The following is a 22715-nucleotide window of genomic DNA, read 5'->3' on the forward strand; positions in this document are numbered from 1 at the left end:
TTCATTCTAATTAATTTGTAGCCTTCTCCAGTGAGCTATCTCTTGTTTTCGTATTCTCTTATTAGTCATGCTACAGCCGATCTCTGTAACAACATCCTTTCAACACCGGGCTTCTGTGATGGGTGTTCTTTTGTGTTTCTTATTCACATCATAAGACATATGTGTTATCATACTTGTATCTGCTCAAGATATCAACTTCTCCCGGCTAGCGAGTTTTGAATTGAAGACTTGATGTGATAAATAGAAGGTGCTCTGTAACAAATATATCTGAGAAAAAATTAATTAATATTCGTTTATTCTTATTTTAGACTAGAGAATACTAAATATTAGCTTCTAAGAACCACAGAAATACAGAATATAATTTAGAAAAATTAAATTTAAAAACTCTATTTTTCTAGAATTTCACATAATACCTTAATTTTCTCTTTATAATCTTTAAATTTCTTTCTTGAGACTGGTAATTGTTTACTAAATAATTCAAAAACACTATCCAAAATTATAGTCTCAAAACATTTATTTCATTCACACGTCCAACGTTTCGGCCAATTCGGCCATCTTCAGGGACAATCTCAAATTACTATGAGACATATTATCCAACCATTTAAAAAAACTCCATACAGGCCATTCTGCCCAGGTCAAAACATTAATATCTAATATGTCAAAATTACATTAAAAATCACAATCAAATTATTTCCCTTTTATCACTATTTATTGATAATATATGTGTATAAATAGTGATAAAAGGGAAATAATTTGATTGTGATTTTTAATGTAATTTTGACATATTAGATATTAATAGTTAATTTTCTCTTTAATTACTTCAGCTCATTTGGAAAAATCTTCGTTAACTTCTTAAACCAGATCAGACCGGACTTATAAATTAAACGTTAAACTAAAAATAGGTTATTTTAAAAGAAAAAAAAATAAATGAAACCCTTATTAAAGAAAATAAGCATAATATTCACATAAATAATATAATATATGTTCTAGAAAATTTTAAAATCTTAAAAAAGAACTATAACCATAATTATAAAAAAATAATCTATATTTTCCAAAATAAATTTAAACTTGAAAAGAAATCATGATAATACAGACCCTTAAAAAAAATTAACCTTCCACATACCAATATTTTAACATACGTAAGTCCATTACAGTTTAAAGTAATAATATGATATACATATATACAATAAATAATATGTAAAAAAAATAAAGTAATAATTTGATTAGAATTTTTTTATTATATTTCTGTACTGATAAGCATAAAGGATTTAAGTCCATATTTTTGATTTTCCAAGAGACAAAAAAAAAGTTCAAAAAGTCCTGTATAAAAACTTATCCGTTAAATACAGTTTTGACAAGGATATCATCAAAATATACAACTTAAATCCTTTTTACTCTTAGATAGAGGTTATTTTTATTTTTAAAATGCCGTTTTTTAAACAAATGAATACCATTCTTATCTCCTGACTTCCTTTTTTTTACTAACCAGTCAAGCAGTGTATATTCAATTGTTTCGTCGAACGCATGTGTATACTTTAAGATTTGACTTAATGTTTTCTTATTTAAAAACATTTTAATAATATTGTTATTTAAATTATTTTAATTGACGCTTTGATATAGTAAAGAATTACCTTAATGAAAATAAAACACACTAAAACGTGCATTGGGACTGACAACATGCAAATCGGCATTGGGAAATCAATTCATGGAAAGTTTTCAATACCTTATCTCGCCGGATCCTTGCCAAGTTCCGCCGCAAAGGGTTCACACTTCCCAGCAATCAAACTTCTTGGAATTTTTTTTCTTTTCGTTTTTATTTTCCCAACTTATCTTTCATCGACCACTCTACACGAAACAATTATCACTGTAGAGGAGAAGAAAAAAAATTGATGTTCTAGGAAAGTTGCCTCGTTTGAAATTTCAAGGTTTGCTAAACGTATGATTTGACTTTGTTCAATTTTTTATTGTGACATTATTAATTTATAAAATTATATGAAAATAGTTATGAAAATTTAAAAAAAATATATTTATTCCTCTGATTATGACTATTATATTTTAAAAATCGGTTAAATTGAATTTGTATAAATTATGAGTTATACTTAATACAAACGTCATTGAAAAACTAGTGAAATTACAAATTTTAACTTTTAGGACTGTTGGATAACATGTTTCATGTGTTTAGGAGAATCCAATACGTCACAAAAACTATTTGTTTTTTTTTAATGTTAAAAATATTTATATGCCTCAAAATAATTAACTAAACTAATTAGTTACTAGGAACCTTAATTTTCATTTTGAGACTTCCTAACTTTTTTTTTTTATTTACCATATTTTACAAATGTGTTAACAAAATATTATTAGGGCTTGATCTCTAGACTGTTAGTCTATGTTACCTGATTATCTTATAACGAATTAAAAGAAAACTAAATAAGTCAAAAAACAAAAACAAAGAAAGCTAAATAAAACAGCAAATAGTTGTTACATAAAAATAATTATGATTCTTATCGCCTATTAAAAAAAAAAAAAAACATACATGATATTTACTACCCTTGGCTACTTTTATACCCAATTAGCTCATCAATAATTCTCTAAAATTTATAACCAGTAACACATCACAGTTCTTAGTAAACCGGTCATCATGCCACATTTTTATTAATATATAAATATATATATGAAATGAATTTAATGATTTATACTGATAATTTTGACATTTGATTGTAAAATTTTCCGATAGTTCAGATTTTTCAAATTTATTATTTCAAGTAAGCAGCCACATATTACCAACGAATGATGACTTCTTGGTTCTGATCAAATTTTCATTGGTTCAAAATACTATGATATTCGAACCTTGGCTATAAGTTTCGTATTTCTATGGAGACGTTCTTGACACAACTATCCTTGAACAAACAAATAGATGAAACCAATTCATAGAAATTCAAACAATTGTTTACACAGTTTAGTTTTCCCACTAAGTATCAAGCCGGTAAATAAAAAATTATTACCACAAAATTACTCAATATAAGTAGAGGAAACAGCCACTTCCTGTGGTTTTATTGTTGACCACTTATTACACCACTAACACAAGGCAAACAGTCCAGAAAACCTTTTCAAAGCAATCTAACTTTTGAGTATATTTATTAAACACAACCGGGGGCCATTAAGAAAGGAAAACATAAATAAAAGAGAAAGTGGGTCCCTCATTCATCGTCGAAAAGTTGTCTCTTCTCTTGGGCATTATTGAAACCAACAAGCACTAACGGTCAGCAGAGGAGACTATAAAACGATTTGTTTGAAATGTTATTTATTTATGTCATTCTGAAGATGATATGCTACGAAATTATACCCGTACAATTTTTTTATGAATTCAGTCATGCGAACGAAAGTACTAGCTAGTACAAAAAATTATTTCAGATCACGATATTATTCCTTACATTGTTAAAAAAGAATGGTCCATTTAAGAAATATTTATAGATACTAATTGATCATACAAAATTAAATTAAATCAATTCTGCTACGAAGTTAAGTAGCCGATTCCTGACATTCAATTTAATGAATTAATTTTTTTTTTTAAATTAACACAATAAATGGAAAATAAGATTGTCTAACAGGGACCTGGGTGAGTACCACGCCTCTCCCTAACAATCCAAAAGAATTTTATCAGAACAATAATCTTTATTAATGAGTAATTAAATAATTTTAAGGAAATGATGGAAGAAAAAGAAAACATGTTATCAACGTAGCTAACCTTTTTTGAATGTAACTCATTACAACTGATTCTACTCTGACTTTTAGACTGAGAGGAAAAATTAGTAAAATTTATTAATAAATTATATCATGCTAATAAGTATGAATAAATTAATAGAGAATAGTTATAAGTTAATTTTGTTTAATTCTATAATTGAATAAATTTTATTGGAACATTATTTATCCAAAAGTTAACACTTGATGAAAGCTGAGAATTCAATAACATCCGAACAAAAAATAGTTAAGTTACTTCAAAATATTTATCAGAAACTTTTTGTTTTAATTTTCCAAAACTTTGAAAAGTGGACTTTCAACTATCGAACACTTAGGTATAAATATATTATTATGGATATACACTATGAAGACCCCTCGCGATGAAAATCGCACTAAGCAATTGAGAGGTGGAAGCTATCCTAGTACAAAATAGAAAATTAATAAAATAATTGTACGCTTCTTCAGTAACTAGTTTCCACCAAGAACAGCGTAGGAACAAAAAAACAAAGAAAAGAAACATTCGTAAGGCAGTATCTATAATATATAAAACGATGTATTGTCAAATACTTTTATAGCAACGGTCAGATGTACTTAGCGACAGATTTCAGGAGATCGAAATAATCCTATTTCACCACTATATCTAAACATAATATTAAGTACTCTACCAAGTTTAGTTTCTTGCTGTCGCGTGCACTCTGTTTTGATTTTCTCCACTTGTCTTGATCGAGTTTGAGACAGAGTGTTTGTGGAGCTGGCCGTTTTCATGTAAAGAAAGCACTCGATTAAACGCATTTCCAACAATTTATACATACGTATATTATAGAAAAAAGCTTTAGTTTTGCACGAGTAATTGCTCTCAAAGTGAATACAGCATACGAATGCAACTTGCTGAATAAAAAAATTAAATTAAATTAAAATGTAAAAAATATAGTGCTCTAAGAATAATTTGGCCACAATTAACTACTTATTTTTTTTTTAAGTTCAACCAGGGCGCTGACGCAAAATGTTTGTCTACCTCCGTCATAGAGGACGAAACCACATGACTGAAAATTGTCCAGCATATTTTGTGCAAAAATGGACCTGCCAGTATTTTCAATTGATCTCTTCATAAATATTTCTCTGTTTATAAAACATTTTGAGAATGCTTCAACGCATCAAGCTTAAGTTGAAGTTTTCTTGGTCTGATTTCTCGCAAATTTGCGTTCACAGCCTTCCTTTGCATTGGTATTTCTTGATTAGGTACTCTCAGAGGGATTCGGCCCACAACTATATATCCTAATGTAGTCTATTGAAGATTGCCGGTAGCAAGCTATAAATGACTTGCCACATATGGTAATCCCGCCTGCTTACATCTCCATGGCAACGTGGTCACTGGCCCGTGGCAACCAATGGTGGCACCATACGTCAGTACCACGCCGGTGGTGATGTCATGGCGAAGCTACTGTCTGCAACCTGCAAGCTCTCTGAGAATAATAATGGGAGTTTCAAAATATTATTGGATTTATCATATAAAAATGCTTTAAATAACTATTAATGGTAATTATTTACCTTTACTCCTCCAAAAATGGCGGGAAAAAATACTTTTTGACCAGATTGTATCAACCTTTTAAAAATGAATTACCTGCCCATTCAACAAGAGATTTTTCCCTTTAAGGTGAAATTCAAGAGGGCTATGGACGTAAGAACGTTGTAGTAAAGGATTAATATTTTTTTTGTAAACAAATTAAAGGATATTAGAGAAAACAGTCTGATTAAGTTGACCCAATAAATTCAAGAGAATCTCGGAATTTATATCCAAAGAGGAAATCCAGAGTTAAATGCCAAACTTCAAAATTAAGCCTATGGGAAAATTAGGACCTTAATAGATAAAGAAATATAGGAGAATTAGATGTATTTTTAATGTAGAGATTAGATGTAATTTTAGAATTAAGAAATTTATTATCTTCCCCTCAAACAATTGTACCGACGTATATTTGTTGTATAGAAATATACAGAATATAGTTAAAGTTTATATATGTTTTTAAAAATTATAATATTCCATGAGTAATAGCTATTGTAAACATGAGAGATGTACTAAATATCTATATTTAAAATTTAGAAGAGATAAACGTGGTAGGAACCGGTACTGAAAAATGTCTTGTACTATAACCTTAACTTTAATAAATCAGAAAAGAAGTAAGCGTAAAGAGAAACAAATTTTCCCTCTTGAAAGACAGTTAATATCATAAACTAACCAATACACTTATCGACGAACAGTCTGGTTAAGAAGTAATTTTTTGTTTGGAGGAGTGAAAGTGATTAATTGTCATATTAATTTCACGACTTAAGTGTAATTTCGTTACTCTGAAGGCTCAGTTCTACGGTGACACTTTTCTATCGTGGCTGTTCTATTAAAACAGCGAGCCATTATGACAATTCGCACGATGACAGTAACCTAACCTCACTGACAGTTCAACTCGGTGAATATTTGATAAAACTGTTGATTTAATATAACAAATAGGAAATGCAAAAATCATAAGTCAAATTTAATGATCATGAGTTTTAAATTGTGACAGTTCGAGTTAAGGAGCCTTAAGAACAAATTATGTCATGTTGAGCCTACCAGTGAAGTTAAATTAATGTAATATTAATTCATCATGATTTCATTTCATCTGAAGGTCTTGCATATGATGGATACATAAATTCCGAAACGACGATAAGAGTTAGATCTAGAAAGTAGCCCAACATAAAGCTTTCTCCTTGTTCTAGATCCCTTTTATACTTGAATTCCTGTTACTACGAAGCTGTTTTACGACAATACGTTAATATTACAATATAAATATAGGTAAACATTATGATACGGTTATCGTAAACTTTACAATACAAGTAATGTACGATAAACTAAAAAAAATGAATGAATAAAAGATACCAGAACGAGACCTATAAGACGTCCTTCAAGATTCTTCTGGTTGGGAGGTACGGGCCTTTCCTACTTGAGGGTGCTTACCGTTAAATAGGTAAGCACTTCACTAAAACCCATTAACAGCCTTACTAACCAAAATTTTTAGGCTTTTGCTTTAGTTCTCAATGTAACTAGTTTTTGTTTGATTTTGGGATGTTCTCTGCATAAGGTGTGTTATCTTCATTCTCTATTGGCTTAGCACGAAGTTTCGTCAAATATGAGGGAGTGTACAAAACGTAGAGAGAGGTAGTCATCCTCTCACTCACTCAAAATTTGAAAAAAATGAGAAACCAATTCATACTGTAAAAATAGTGATAAAGCATTACACTATTAGGTTATTGTACGCAAAATAGCTTTAGAACCAAATTTATTACTTTTTCTTTCATATTTTTTAATCAATACCTGATCGTCCTTAATATAATACAATTTATATAAGTCAATTCTTCGAAAATGTTTAGACCTCCGCTAAATTTGAAAATCCAGATGACTCTCAAAACATGAGCGATCTATTTTTTTTTTTTTTTTTTTTTTTTACAAGTTTAGGCAAGATAAATCGTAGTGCCTTATAGTCCGCTATCAAAGTGTTGAAGTTGTTGGGAAATTATAGATTTCGCACTGCTTCCGTTCCTTAAGGAAAAAGCAGAAATAGTCGCAAATTCATCAATAATGCAAACTTATTTATAATAATAAGAAATAAATTTATTTATTTAAAAAATTATACCAACAGCTAAAAATTCAAATAATTTATTTTTTCTAAATAATAAAATGATCATTATACTACATATTACACCATATAAATTGAATTATAGCTCCTATTAAAATCATTGATATTAAAATGCCAATTAAAAATATATTATTGATTATAGAATTATGTTCATAAATTTTTTGATTTCCCTAATAATTGGCATAGGTAGAAGATGGAAGCTTGCCACAGACTGGAGAAGCAGGCCCTTAAAGGTCACTATTCACTGATTAGACCAAATTAGCATATAAATTGAACCGTGTTCTATCACAAATTCATTTTAGACATTGCAGCAGGGAAGCGTAGCAAGTAGCTCTGTCATGGCGGCCCGATCTGTCTTAGTAATGGCCGAATTAGTCCGCTAATTGCTCAATTTATTTATAAAAATATTTGAACGTGTAACAAGGAACAATTTTTTAAGGTAACAAAGCAAATTCTTATTTGTTTCTTCGGTCTTGTCATGCTTAGGTCCACAGACAAGGGGTTGAAGGACGCGTAAGGATTCGATAGGACGGGGAGATAAAAAATAATAGAAGAAAAAAAAAATTCGTATCACGGTCAAGTATTTTAATGTAGAAGGCATTAATTGTTTTAAATTTTTTTTTTAAATATCAAAACTGTTTATAAGTGTAGCTTAAAATTTTTATATATGAAAAATAAGCATTAAACAGTTTTTTGATTCTTTGAAAAAAGGTATACTATCAGAAGATAATTAGATGATTTTTATCTAACTACAAAATTGCTGTAAATGATTATATGTAAGTGACGAAATGGCAAATAATGTTGTGTGGCTGTTATAGAAAATTTAATTCTGTACGAAGTATTCTTTTTTTTATTTAGTTTTCCCAATTATATTTTCTGAAATGTTACATTTTACATATTATGATGCATTTGTGTAGTACTTAATACTTGTTAAGGTAAAATAGATAACTTTATAAAGTGTAAGTAAAAAAAAAATTATATAAAAGTGAACAAAAAGAAATAAAAATAAGATATACAATAATAAGTATTTATAAAAAAAAATACATTAACTATTATGTTTAAAATGAACAGGAGACGTAATAACACATAAAAATAAAAGGAATTAAAAACGTAAAAAATCAAGGAAGTAAGTTGAGAATAAATAAAATAATAATAATAACTACAAATATGTAAAGAATTTTCAATTTTAAGAAACATGGAATCCAAAAATCGCATTAAAAAAAAATGCCCGTCTTCCGTCCGTGGATTTCTTTCTAGTTTATTGGAACGATATTTTTTTGTCATCCCATGATAATCCTCGGAAATTAACATTACTATCCGTGAATTTTTAGGCTCGTTGTAATTATGCATAAACTTTTTTTTTGTTATATATATTTTAGCCATAGTATAATGTGAGAACTGCCTATGCCTACTCTGAGGAAGTTGACCCACTGGGTTCAATTAATATATTATTTTTATTTGCACAGCTATTCAGCTTTAGCATGCCTATTCAGAACTTCCATTTCTATTTGAGAAACGATTCTCGGAGATTATAGGCGTAGGAATGGAAATGGCTTTCGGAACGAATTAAGGGACATAGAAGTTAAACCACCTATAAAAGAAGGGGGGCCCTTCAAAAATTCCCTACTATCGGTAAGATAAAGTTGGTAAAACTGAGATTATATAAGTCGTTTCCGTGTCTGAGGCGAGTCCATCTATCACGGGACAAGGTCCCGATGTTTGATTGCTCCACACGCCATACCCTCCTCGACTCCCCCAATCTCAAAAATTGACTCCGGAGACCGTCATTTTCTAAATCGCCTCTCCCGACCCTTCCTTCGCCCTTAACGAATTATTCCTATTGGAATTATTTCCTGTGTCAGAATTATATTATAAAATTCTTTCCCCGACCGTTAGGTTCTTCTTCACCAGTTCTTCTGATCCCCTTATCCTGGAAGCTATCCTGCCAGATGACTATCGCACCGTTATAAGGCCTGAAGACTCCCTACCTGACCCCTTCTGGCAATTTTATTACGTTCTCTGCTACGGGAGATGGTATCATACCTACCGCACTATCTACACGCAGTTGGGATAAGGCATCGATTAGTTACCCTTTGTTTATAGACATTTCTTCCTCAGCATGTGCCAGCGTTCAATAGGTTTTTCTTGAAATCCAGCTTTGATCTAGAAATTAACGAGGAAACCTTCCCTTACAGAAAAAAAAATTATAATTCCTAACAATCTCAATGATTTTTACAAAAAGGTTATAATTTCATATAATAAAATAAAAAAAACAGTTATTAAATCTATTAAAAAAAATAATAAAGTTTATCTGACTAGTGTAGCAAAACGATAAGAAAGTCTTGATTCATTATGTCAATTCATGAAAATCCATATTAAGTCAAAAATTATATTTTATCTTTAATAAATACTTTTTTGGGATTCGAAACAATTATAAGAAAATTGGCAAATGTGATAATTCATTTAAACAAAATTTCAGCAAAATTATGGTTATCCTCAGAAATATGAAAGAATCACAAACTAGTCCGCACAATTTGTGATTTTCATAAATCATATCTAGTACCTAATTTTATTTTTATCTAATGAAAAAAATAACAAAACAATAAGTTTAAATATGAATAAAAGTGTTTGTGAAAATTCTAGTTTACTCAGTTATATTAGAAACTAATAATAAATTATCATTCATCTATGAGAGGTTGTTGCCCTAAGCATTGTTCCATGATGGTTTAAATCTGGAATAAGGACCTGATGAGTAGTCTATTATTAACAAACTTAGAGTTAAAAATCTATTAAATTTCTGTTGGTGATTAGTGTCGTCCATTTTGTTTTTTAAGAATATTAAATATACCAGAAGAATGAAAATACGAATAAAGAATTATGAATCAACCCAGCTGGAATGTTTTAGGGCTGATAAATTTCTCAGTGAATGCATTTTTAATCTTCTTATTCCACCTTCCATTTTGTTCACCTACAGTGATTGCGTCAAGACACACACACAGCCATTCCCCGGACGGCGGGTCCGGAAACGACCCGGACACCCTTCTTAATGCTCAATTTTCTTCATCTCTGAGTTATCATGACGTTTTCACTTACTCTTGTCTAAACGAGGTCTTCCCCCTTCCCACTCTTCCAAATTGCTTCTCCCTCCCTCTCCCGCCCCTTCCTCTCTCCAAGATTTCTTTTTAACACTTCTTTTTTTCTTTATTGGCCAAGAGATGGCAATTAGACTTCCATAAATCGTATTAGTGACGTCATTAGAGAGAGTCTGGAAAATAATTTTCAGCTCTTGAAGATGCCGAAAACGGGAGGATGGTGAAACTTATTTCAACCTCGGTTTAATTAATTATAAATATATAATTCTTTAGTTACGGCTACGTAATATTCTCCGTGAATAAACTTGTCAGTTACAAATAAAGATGAACTGACTGTATAGAGAACCGAATACATACATTAACATATATACAGGATCGTTCTCGTTTGTTAATTTCATACGTAATGATTAAATCCTTATTGCTGGATCTACACGTTTGCCACTTGCCGCAAATCCAAGACTTGTTCAAATGCTTGGTAAACAAAGGAATCAACGAACGTCGGATTTCATACGCTTGCTTTGTTCTTTTTGAATTTTTTCGGCTTTTTCATTCGATTTACTTTATTTTCGTTATAGAAAGGAACAAAATAAAGCTAGGTGAAATGTAGATTGTAGATGAAAATTATTCATATCACTAGCACTACATAACCTATAAATTCAACCTTCGTTCTAGAATTATTACCAGAAACGTTTGAATTTTATTACCAAGACATATAATGTCTTCATAAATATATAATTGTACTATGTTAAATTTTTAAAAAAAATCCGCTAAAGTTAATTAACGAGATTTGAAACAGTGTATTTACAACGAATCGATAGATTTTTGTTATATACATTCTTAAACAAGATTTAATTATTGAATTAAAAGGTTTGGGAAATTCTCTAATTAATTAAAACATCGAGAACACAAATATTCATCTATTGGCAGTTCTAGAACAAAGTAAACTGTAAACCAAAGTGTGTATGCAAATTGTGCCCAAAATCTGATACTCAAATGATCGGCTACAAATTCAGACCAGTTCATATGACGCAACCACACGCTTGTGCATGCGCGAATTTGCCATAATTTTGGAAACTCTGGGCATGTTAGCAACCTTTAGGAAGTCTCAATTATCTTTTCTCTCCTTCATCTTCAGCTTTTTATCTGAACGTTCGCTGTTTGTAAACATTAATAAAATATTTAGATCACTTTTCATCTATTTTCCAAACAAGTATTACTAGAAGCTCGGCTATATAAAATAATTATCATTATTACATTTTAATCTTATAATTTATTGCAAAACTGTCAGGTTATTTCGAATAACTTTTTTCATCTGTAAGGGTATACGTCCTAATTTTATCAATATAGAAACCATATCAATTTATTACTGTACCCCTTATTACAGAAACCTCAGAACCTGGGTATATGTTAGGTGTTATCGTACCCAACCCGGGTACATGAACCGCCCCCACTGACTCATTGAGTGTGCCATATTTATTAGCATTAGCACTACTGGATCGATAGGAATGGCCGCCGTGGCTGGCCTGCTATTTGTCCTCTGTTGCGAATGTACCATGCTATTTTGTCCGATAGATGAGGGTGTAAATCAAGGCCTGTTGAGTACCCTCTCGTATATTATAAATATTCTCGCTGAACAGGGTATGCAATGTGGCAACGAATTCAACCTTATTTCTATTCTAACATTCATTTTAAAAAACTCATTAAAGAAAATAAAAATAAGATGTACTGTAAAAAAATATAAATAAACAAGAATTACAAAAAGGTATTAGACAACTAACGATAATAGAAATAATAATAAATAAAAAAAGAAATATAAAAATATAGTAAAAACTAAAAGACGGAAAATACCCACCTTACTGAATGGAATTAAACTCACAAAAAACAAAAAAAGCTCACCTTACGATCATAAACATTGTAATCATAAACCTACGATGTGTGAAATATGTTATATATGTATAAGGAACTATATGGTTTCCTCCGGTCGCATTTAGCTATTTTTTTCCCGGTAAATTCTAGATATTTGAACGGTTTTTGAAACCTTCAATTGTTTATTACAAAATAAAAAATGTGTACAATATATATTCAAAATACAAGAAAATATTATGTTTATTTAGAATATAATAATATGGAATATATTCCTTATTTGAGATGAAGGTAGGCATAGTCCGGAAAAATGGTCACTGATGAACTTTTTTTCTTAATAGACACGCTGCTCAATTCTTTTTCCAAACGTTCAAGTTCCGTTCTGTAACATTCTACTCTCGGTTTTAATGTGGGATCCACGCATCCTTCAACTTCCATGTGGCCGACCTCCGAAAAACAGTAAACAATTATCAGTAAAACTATCATAATCATAAAAATTACGTGTTAAGTAAGAGCTTACCAATTCTCGTAGGTCTTCAGCATGTTTTTGAAGTTGCTCAAGTAATTCCCGCTTTGTCGCTAAAACAACGGTTATGGATTGAAACGAAGGACGAATTATTTATTAAGAAAAACTATAATTTACTCACAGCGTTTAACTTTAGATAATTTCGATATTTTTGCTGTGAAGTCAGCAGTGGATGTAGCATACTGTTCTTCATATTGCTCAAGTTGAGAAGCCATAATTACGTTAAATTTTTATGTTTAAATTAATTATTATCAAGGAAAAAGTATTGGAAAGAATTCTATTAAGCTCTTTTACCATAACAACTAAAGAATACTTATCAACAGAAAACCTTTAAACGTTGGTAACCATTTTTTCAGCTGTGAAATTAAAGTTAAATAAAAAATTTTTACATTACTTTCGAAAGTATTTGTATGAATAAATTTATATCAGTTATTAAAGTTTAAGAGACAATAATGTAAATATTATACTTCTGAAAGTTATTATGTAAAGAAGCTGGGTGATTGTGTACGTTTTTATTAAAGTGAAAAATAAGTTTTTTATGATTGTTAACTGTATTAATTTGTAAATCAGGAAAAACACTTTGGTAGTGATTGCTTGTGATGTAGTGTTGTGTTCTAAAACATTTCAAAATTGTCACTGGACTGACTGGTGCAGAAAGTACGAATTTTCATACCAAATTATTTACCTCGCCTATTTTAATATAGTTTAAAGTTTATTGGAACAGGCATAATGATTATACTATACTTAATAATAATGAAGTTGAGTTATTTACATTATTTATAAACATATATGGAAGGGATTTCAAATGAGTGTATGAAAAGCCATAAGTAATTATGTTACCTAGAGCTTTATTGCTAACTACATGTAGTTGCATATAAATTCACGCTTCACAGTTTTACCAATACTGCGTTAATTTCGTCCAGGCACAAAGCAACACAACCTTATTGGCAAAATTATCAGTTATACTTTTTGGCTTTTCGCCCTATCAAATCGTCTTCATAATCGTTCAAATCGTTAGAATTTATCTTTTAGTAATATATGTTACAGTACACATCATGTTATCTTAGTCTAAGAAATCTGCGATTGTTTATAATCTAAATCATTAATTGCCAATTGGCAGGTTTTCTCCCAGCATATCCACTTTTTAGTGTTTAATTGCGCCCAAGAACGATCTTCTGATTCCAACACGGTTGATGCTATTGAGAATAAATTTTCTAATAGAGCCAGATAAGGACTTAGATTCTGGGGGTACATTTCCTAGTAGATCTTTTTAGTTCAGGCAACCAGGACCCACTCCAGGGGTGCCGACATGAAGTAACGTCTCCGATTATTGAGTATTAGCCTATTAATAAAGCAACTTAATTAGAGTCATATCAAATGAAATAAAATAGCAATATGAACTAACATAAAATATTATAAGATATTACTTTTAAATAGGTTTTTTATGGGTGTAAGGCGACGCCGATGAAGTAATTGAAGGAAGCTCTTAACGGTAGTGGATCGTTGGCCTGTTAGAGAAGAGTCCAGAACGCTAATACATGCAATAAAATTAGATAATAATATTATATTAAATAACGAATTCATGAATTGCATTATTTAAGGATGTGATAGAAGTTTCTCAAAAACATTTGATCATAGTTCCTTATCCTTCTTCGTGTCCTTTCAAGAAGTCTTTCATGTCCGATGACGCCCCAGTGACGTTGGCCGGATCTTCTCCTTCTCCTTCATCACCGGTGAGCTCCCGTGGACCAATCAACTGATAGTATCATCCGATCGTATGATCCTATCATAGTTGAGACTGTCATTTTCAAGTCTCTAATCTAACAGACTTATCTTGCTTTACGGCCGACATACTGAGATCGTGAGAGAAGTGATGTGCCTCGCATACTAACGTTTTCTTATAGTTAATTATTTGTATTTTAGAATTTATAATGCAGAAGTTTAAATGTAATAAGTACTGTTTATTTGACTAATCACAGAAGAACGAGGAATGCTGCAGTTACTCTCTTGCTTACAGGCTATCCATAGCATCTTAAATCACTTAAACAACTTTTTTAATTGTTTATAACCGTTCATTAATAAATTTTAAAAAAATACTCGTACTGGTACACCGTACGTATTATAACATTCCAAGTACCTATACACAGACAGTAAGGCAATTCTGTATAACCCGAGATCGCCTTCGCTCACCGCAAAAACCGGTTCCATCGCCGTGTGTCCGTGTTGTAAGTGCCTGTTCTTGTGTGCCAACGTATTTTCGTGTGTGTGTACCTGCTAAAACATTCCGAAGGATCTTAAAAAAAAATGAGACTCGAAGGAGAAAAAATAAATAAGAAGAGAATAAACTGGTAGAGGAAAAAAACATCGAATCGTTCTTCCTCGAATCTGCTTAAGCAAAGCCTTATTTAGTAATGAAATAAGCTATTTGAAAGTTTTTTAAACTTAATTACGATTTTTTTTTTTCAACTTATGCAAATAAGTGACCATTAATGAATAATCCAGTTCTAATTAAATTATTGTTGATACTCTGAACGAGTTCTTTTACAAGATGGGTAATTAAGAGGTAAATTAACTTAATGACATTATTATATTTCATTCAGTATACTTTTTTTTTTACGATCATGTCATATTATGATTAAAACCGAAAATATAAACATAAGATTTTACTATACCATACGATATAATTACTAAACCTTAAGTTTCTAATTTACTAGTTACTAATTTTCAGAAATTTTTTTATCATGGTATTGCCTTTTTTATTTTAATAATACTTCATTTTATAATATTAAAAAAAAAAAAGCATACTAGGTCCCTCATCTGAACTAATTTCTGAATGATCTACACATACACCATAAACATCTCAGAATTTGTTAATTGATTATTAAAATCTGTATCTTAATATATTTTTGAAATCATTTTAGCAGTATTTAGACGGTCAGTCATTATAATTTAAAACCCATTCATTATTAAGCGAACACGCCGGGACGATGCAAAAAACAAACCTATAAGCCGCTAAGAAAGGATATAACGCGGGCTGTGTTAGGAAGAAAATAAAAAAGAAAACTCCATGGTTCAAGGCCGGCGCTGAGATCAGTTTTAAAAATTGCCTTACCCAATATGGGACTAAACTAATAATTTAATTTTCCATTTCTCTGGCTTTCAACCTTTCAGAAATATTCTTTTTCTTAAATTATTGAATATATTTTAGTTTATAGAATTTTAGTTTATATATCTAGTTTATAGAATTAAAAAAAAAATAAACAGTTCTACTTTAAAACAAATTTATATTTTAAAAAAACAGTAATTTAAATCTTGGGCGTTTTCAGTTCGTCGGTAAACACAGTTCAGATAATCTTTTTGGAATTGAAAAAATCGGTTTAATAAAATACCCATTACACAATAATAATTAAGAGATAATGTTTTCTTAATTTCATTTAAAATTTTTAGAACGCTTCTCCAATTATTATAAATATTCAAATAGCATGCATTTTACTTCTGTGTAAATTGGATTCTAAATAAATTTAAATATTAATTTATGGACTTGGCTGTGGTAGTTAAATCTCAACATAATACATATCATTTTACTAATATTTGAATATTTTATTTTAGAAGTATTATTATATTTTTATAAATAACAATAAAATTAAGCAATTTTGTGGATACACATGCAAATCCTACGTAACCAATATGAATCACAGTATTGGCTATAATGGCAATAATGTAATGATGAAAAAATAATGAATGCAATAAAAACTACTGTGATTTTTTGAACACAATAGAATTCTTGCAGTAGAAAAACACTTAAACTTGGACCATTCAATTTTAAGGTACGATAGTAGATATATAATGTCACGTAATGACTGAAATCTATGAAAAATATTTAGGATATTTCACGTCCTCCTTGATAATGGTCAGAGGTCCCAAACGTTGGAGAAAGATAAACCAACTATATCTATATAATCCAAAGATATTTGTGTTTTAATTTAAGTTACTCTCAAATAAAAAAATAATATATAATATATTAATAAACTTGAAATTAAATATTATAAAATTATACCTGAACAAATTGTAAATCGTATATTGAAAAACAATTTTAATTTATTTTAAATGAATAGCTATTATACTCGTGGCTAAAGGAACTGCAGCTGTAGAAAAAAAAAAACCAGAGACTGTGATTAAGTCAGCAGTGAAGTGTATAAATAGATAATGGAATCAGTTATATCAACTGGCCCAGCGATTTAGGGATGTTAGGGATGTTTGATGTCGGTTTTTTTTCTTTTATAAAAGGATCTCCATTTTTTGCGAGGGTGACCGCGTGTGAGTTTCAGCACGTTGGTTTTTTTTTCGACTGGTGTCTGCAACAAGTGTCCACTGGTGCCTTAATCTGTTTTACGACCGTTTGGCCTAAATCACTTCAGCACACTTCTCCATTAGCACTTCCTGGCTGGATTAAAATCAATTTGGCATTGACACTGGCTCTTTTGGAATACTTTTATTTTCATATGTTTTATTATAAGATAAAATCTATTCATTATTAGTTTTACTTAGCAGTGTTCGGACATCGGGGTTGAGATAAAGTTTCAATTATATAGATACTGGAAAAGTCCCTGAGATTGTTTCATATGTCGCACTACATTAAAATGAAATAAAATAATCCAATATATATCTCCACCACTTAATATCATTGTTTGTTTTATTCACTTAATTATTCACGTTTCATAAAAACAAAAATCAAAATAAATTAACGTAAAGCAGTTGTCTAACTGTATCCTAAATAGCAACCTCCACGTTTTTATACCTACCTAAGAACTTTCACCGATCGAGGACAAATATAGATACCATTTAATTGACATTATTCCAGATCAAATTAATACTTGGACTGAGATAGATTGTCCATTATAGCTGACAATTAATTGAAAATTGTCTTAATTAAAAGGTAATTAGATGGCTAAATCACGAATTCAATGCTGATAGACAGTTCAATAATTTATCTATGTAGGTACCATAAATTATTAAAAAAAAGTATGATTAATTTATAATTTTAATAATAAATATCTGATGATAAGTGTCATTAGCTTTGTATTTTGTAGCAATTTATCCTACTCGTTACGATAATATTTTACATTTGATTTTTTATGTCTCAAAATCCTCACTCAATCAAAATAATCTATTTTCGAATTCTTCCAGTTTCCAATATTTTTTTAATCAATATTAATTTATCCCATTCCGGCCTAATCATCCCGAGATAATTACTGACCACATGAATGCCACAAGTGCTTCAAGATCGGATCTCGGTACATCTCAAGGTGCTATACCCCTTGCAGACTCCTTACAATTAAAAAGATAACGAACTCTCAAACGAGTAGGGATGAAATATTCGGAATTATAAAGGCACTGTACTGTGGGGGCATTGCGTGTTCTTAAAGAATCCATCTAACTCAGTTGCCTGCCTTGGCATCCCTACAGGCAACCTATACTACTTTTAGAAATTTTATTTTCAAATTCATTACTGGGATATCGATACCTCATTTCCAATTCCGTAATGTGGATTCGTGCCACGGAGATATTTATTATAAATTGTTTATAATAATATGAATAATATAGCTAAGGTATACCAACTATGTGGATTTCAAATGATTGGCTAAAAGAGAAGCGGGCAATCAAATGAAATTATAATATCGTAAAAATTTCATAAAATAATAATGCAATGGATTAGGGAATAGGCATTAAAATCTATTAAGAAAAAAACATTAACTACATACCTGAATACGGGTGATTATTTAAACTGGTGATCTCACACTAGAATATTTCTTAAATCGAACGGTTCTTCCTCTAATTTTTTTTATTTCATAGTACATTAAAGTTACTATTTTAGGAATGTGGTAAATGTATTAGAAGTTAGAATTTTAATGTGTAATGAACTAAAACTATTTCAATCGTTTTATCTTTAATATACGTGGTCTTTCCTATATATATAAAAACATTTACATGCATACATATAGTGTGAGAGAAAAAAATAGTATATATATATATATCTTACACAATTGAAAATTAATCTATTCTGTTCCAAATCTATTAGGTTTGCAAAAAGTAATCACATAATATGGTACAATGTATAGAATACGTCAATTACAAAAAAATAAAATAAATAAAATGGCAGAAACGTTACTAAATTGTGCAAAAGATATCTGTTTCTGTGTGTTGTGTAGAGAATAAAACTGTTACAAATAAAATTTAAAAAAATAAATTATAATTTACTTTTATTTTAAACAATTTGGTTTAATGCGGTCTTAAGAATTTTTTTCCTAGTTATTTTAACTGAGATTTAATAATTTACAAATGAATCCAACTGGAAACATAAAACAACTAGTATTAAGTTATTCATGACTAATATATTTTATATTTATTTACGAGGAGAAGATGGTTGGGGAAGCGGTCAAAATAAAACACAAATAAGTTGTTGTAACTTTTCTTGAAAAAGAATTTCTAGCCTTCGTCAGGGCTAAGAACAGAACGAGATAACAACCAATGAATACAGAAAATATAAACAGAATGACATAAAGTAAATAATTTTACAGAATGGAATTAATAAAATAAAGAGATGAGAGAAGTGGAAAATAAAATGTATTCATACCTAACAGGTTCGTTTTATTCTCTTTTTTTTTACCTATATTAATTTTCCTCCCCCCCCCCCACCCTTCTTTTCTCAATTTCTCTTACCCACGTTATTAGTTATGTTCACCATATATTATTATTGTTGTTTTCAATTTTTTTTTCTATTCATTTCTTTCGTTAAAATTTACTTATATTTTGTCTCTTTATCTATTATTAGGTTACATATATTTTCTTTCTCTCAATTTTATTTTTCTTTCCATAATTTTGATTTTTAAATTATTAATAACTAATATATTCATATTTCTTTGCATAATATAACTGCATTTTTATTTTATTTCCTTACTTATATTATTTTACCTATTTATTCAATTACCTATGTATACATTTTATTTTCCACTTCTCCCATCACTTTATTTTATTAATTCCATTCTGTGAAATTATTTACTTTATATTATTCTGTTTATATTTTATTTTTTATTTGCTGTGTTCATTGGTTGTTATCTTGTTCTGTTCTTAGCCCTGATGAAGGCTAGAAATTCTATTGTTGGGACAATTAAATAGGTTACACCAACTTATTTGTGTTTTATTTTGACCGCACCCCCAACACTCTCCTTGTATAAGCCATCCACGGTCAACTATCTCTCATAATTATATATTTATTTAATATCTTATCTAAAATATTTATTATATGTAATGTATTTATGTACTGATATATAAATCTGACTAAGTAGATTTGTTCGTAACTAAATGCAGTAATTTTTTTATTATTATTATCGCTGTAAGTGAATACAGTTTTAAGAATATTTACTCATTGTTCTAAGCAAGTTCATTTTCCTCATCCCTAGATATATTAACTATTTATGCAGTACGATTAAAAAGATGTCGGGGTTGTAAATAATGCTAGAAAGGCGACAAAGGTAGAAGGAACCATTAAGGGATAGACAAGAGTGAACGTAGGCACGTAAATTGATAAGGCATGCTTAGATAAATCCTAGAGCGGAGAAACACAGGCTCCACTTTTAACATAATGTTATTTCCATGTAGTTATTCGCCAACATTAATTTTTATCACAAAAAAACATAAAATAATTTACAGGAAATGTTGATAATAAGTCTAGTGCAGGAGTCCTCAATCTTTCTCCACCTCCGGGCACCTATACGATTGTTTTTGTTGATTTAATTTTGTGTATTTTATTGGATGTAAATTGGTTGTTGGTTATTTTTAATGATGCTTCGAAAAAGAATATCGTAATCAGTATAATAACAAGTATGTGATATTTTTATATTGTAAATCCTAGAAAATAAAGTTTCAATCTATTTAAAGATCGCGCACTCGAATATCGATTTATTTTAGTTTTTTGAGATTTCAAACATATTAGAGTCCTTTACTAGATTTCTAAGGAGTGGAAAATGAAATAGTCATAGTATAGTTTCAAGATGGTCCAATCGCGTATTTATTTTAGCTCCACGGATTTTAAATAGGTGTTGCTGAAAGCTGCTGTACAAATTGAATTGAAAAATCTTAAAACCTATTTTTAACTGATAACTCTTCCAAACACTTATGAAAGTGTTCTATACTTAATGACATATATCCAAAAAGTTAAAATAAATACATACGCTAGCTAAAATAAATTTTAAATTTAATCTAAAATCTAAAATCAATCTATATTGATATTAAAATTGTCCTTTGTAAGTCATTGGGAAAAAATTTCCACATGTTTTATTTTGAGTCCTAGGTATTATGCATTCCTTAAATTATAAAGGATATAAAGATGTGTAGGTAAAGATAAATATTACTGGTAATAATAATAATAATAATTGTATAGATATATTATTATTATATTTCTTTATTATATTTATTCTTATATTATTATTGGCGCGACAGACCGTGGAGGTCCAAGACCTCGTGCGATGTACTAAGGAAATACATCGCGCGTTTTGTTGACGCGGTTTTCATAGGGTGGGTCTATTCCCACGCCTATTTTTGTGAGTGTCGCCCATAGGCTAACGGTACTCACAAATGCCCTGGGGGAGGCTGTAAGTGAGTATTGTATTATTATATGCTTGAAAAAATCCCGTATAGGGCCGGGTCCTCGAACTCACAACCTTTGGTTGGTAGAACGGTGCGTTACCAAGCTGCTAGCGTCACCCCCATATACGCTTGTGCGCGCGCGCTTAATATATACGATTATGATAATAAATAAATAATACAGAGTAACTCAGCGCACATCCCAATAGGAATTATGAACAGATTTTGTACTTCACTAGCTGTAAATTCGGAACACTGAGATGAGCATGAAATCCAAAAAGCCGCGCCGGCCCCAGATCGGCCATTATTTATGGTTCTGGGGCGGATAGTCTCTGACCTTGTGTGCGAGTGGATCAATCTGCTATTTTGGCAGTAAAAAATTAAGATTCTCAAAATAGTTGATTTTGACCTATGCGTATGTTTCGTTCTCTGAGATTATATGTCATATCAGGAAGATAGCTAAGATAAAGATAATTCAATGCAGCAGTTTTACACAATAAAACACAACTGACTTTCAATATATCAATAGAAACTTTCAAATAAAGCACCTCTGGCTAGCAAACATTTTAAATTAAAATATAAATGAAAAAGATTTTCTGTTCTCATTCCCCTTTGAGACGTCTCTTCAAGAACACAACCTTGTAATTCTTCAATGGAAAGGTGAAGTACGCAGTTGGCAGCTACACTTGTTTTTGTAAAAAAAACTTTTATTGAGGTCATTACAGGTAAGAGGACTGCATTCAAGACATCAATTAAATTCATGTAAATGTGTCAAGTTACCGGCTCACTAACGGATAGTTGCCTATGTCTCCTCAAAATACGTGGCCGCTCCCTCTTCGATCTTATTATATTAATTAGTATAATTAATGTTGTTAAATCATGATTAATGGCGTTAAGAGTAATTTTAATTTCTAAAAATATCTCGGTTTCCTTGGTCATATTATTATTTCCATTTTATTTTAGCATTAGCTATTTAGGCAGCTCAAGGAACGCAAGCTTATTTTCCTGGAAGGTTTAATTTAAAAAAAAATCATTTAATTGTCCAAAAATAGACTTTGATTTATAGAACGGATGTAATGCTAGAAAACCACCACCTGAATAGTCAGATGCCAATCATATCTACATCAATATAACTAATTCAATAAGACAAATGTATTTTGTTATACGTTCATCATTTTTATTAAAACA

At 30.1% G+C, this 22715-nt stretch overlaps 2 protein-coding genes across 10 annotated transcripts in view; one reads left to right on the plus strand and one right to left on the minus strand.

Moving 5' to 3' along the window:
• Nucleotides 1–22715, plus strand: part of LOC106686452 (zinc finger protein 768) — a 402036-nt gene that overhangs the window by 354155 nt on the left and 25166 nt on the right. The window lies entirely within an intron of this gene.
• Nucleotides 12584–13231, minus strand: LOC106686453 (vesicle transport through interaction with t-SNAREs homolog 1A). The gene is made up of 3 exons (XM_014429785.2): nucleotides 13006–13231; nucleotides 12879–12937; nucleotides 12584–12805 (listed from the first exon to the last, which is right to left on the minus strand). Exons 1-3 carry the CDS (start codon nucleotides 13097–13099, stop codon nucleotides 12635–12637), a joined length of 324 nt encoding a protein of 107 aa, XP_014285271.1. The 5' UTR covers nucleotides 13100–13231; the 3' UTR covers nucleotides 12584–12634.

Source organism: Halyomorpha halys, unplaced genomic scaffold, assembly GCF_000696795.3.
Source record: "Halyomorpha halys isolate HHAL.00 unplaced genomic scaffold, Hhal_1.1 Scaffold821.1, whole genome shotgun sequence".
In the NCBI taxonomy this organism is placed as follows: Eukaryota; Metazoa; Arthropoda; class Insecta; order Hemiptera; family Pentatomidae; genus Halyomorpha; species Halyomorpha halys.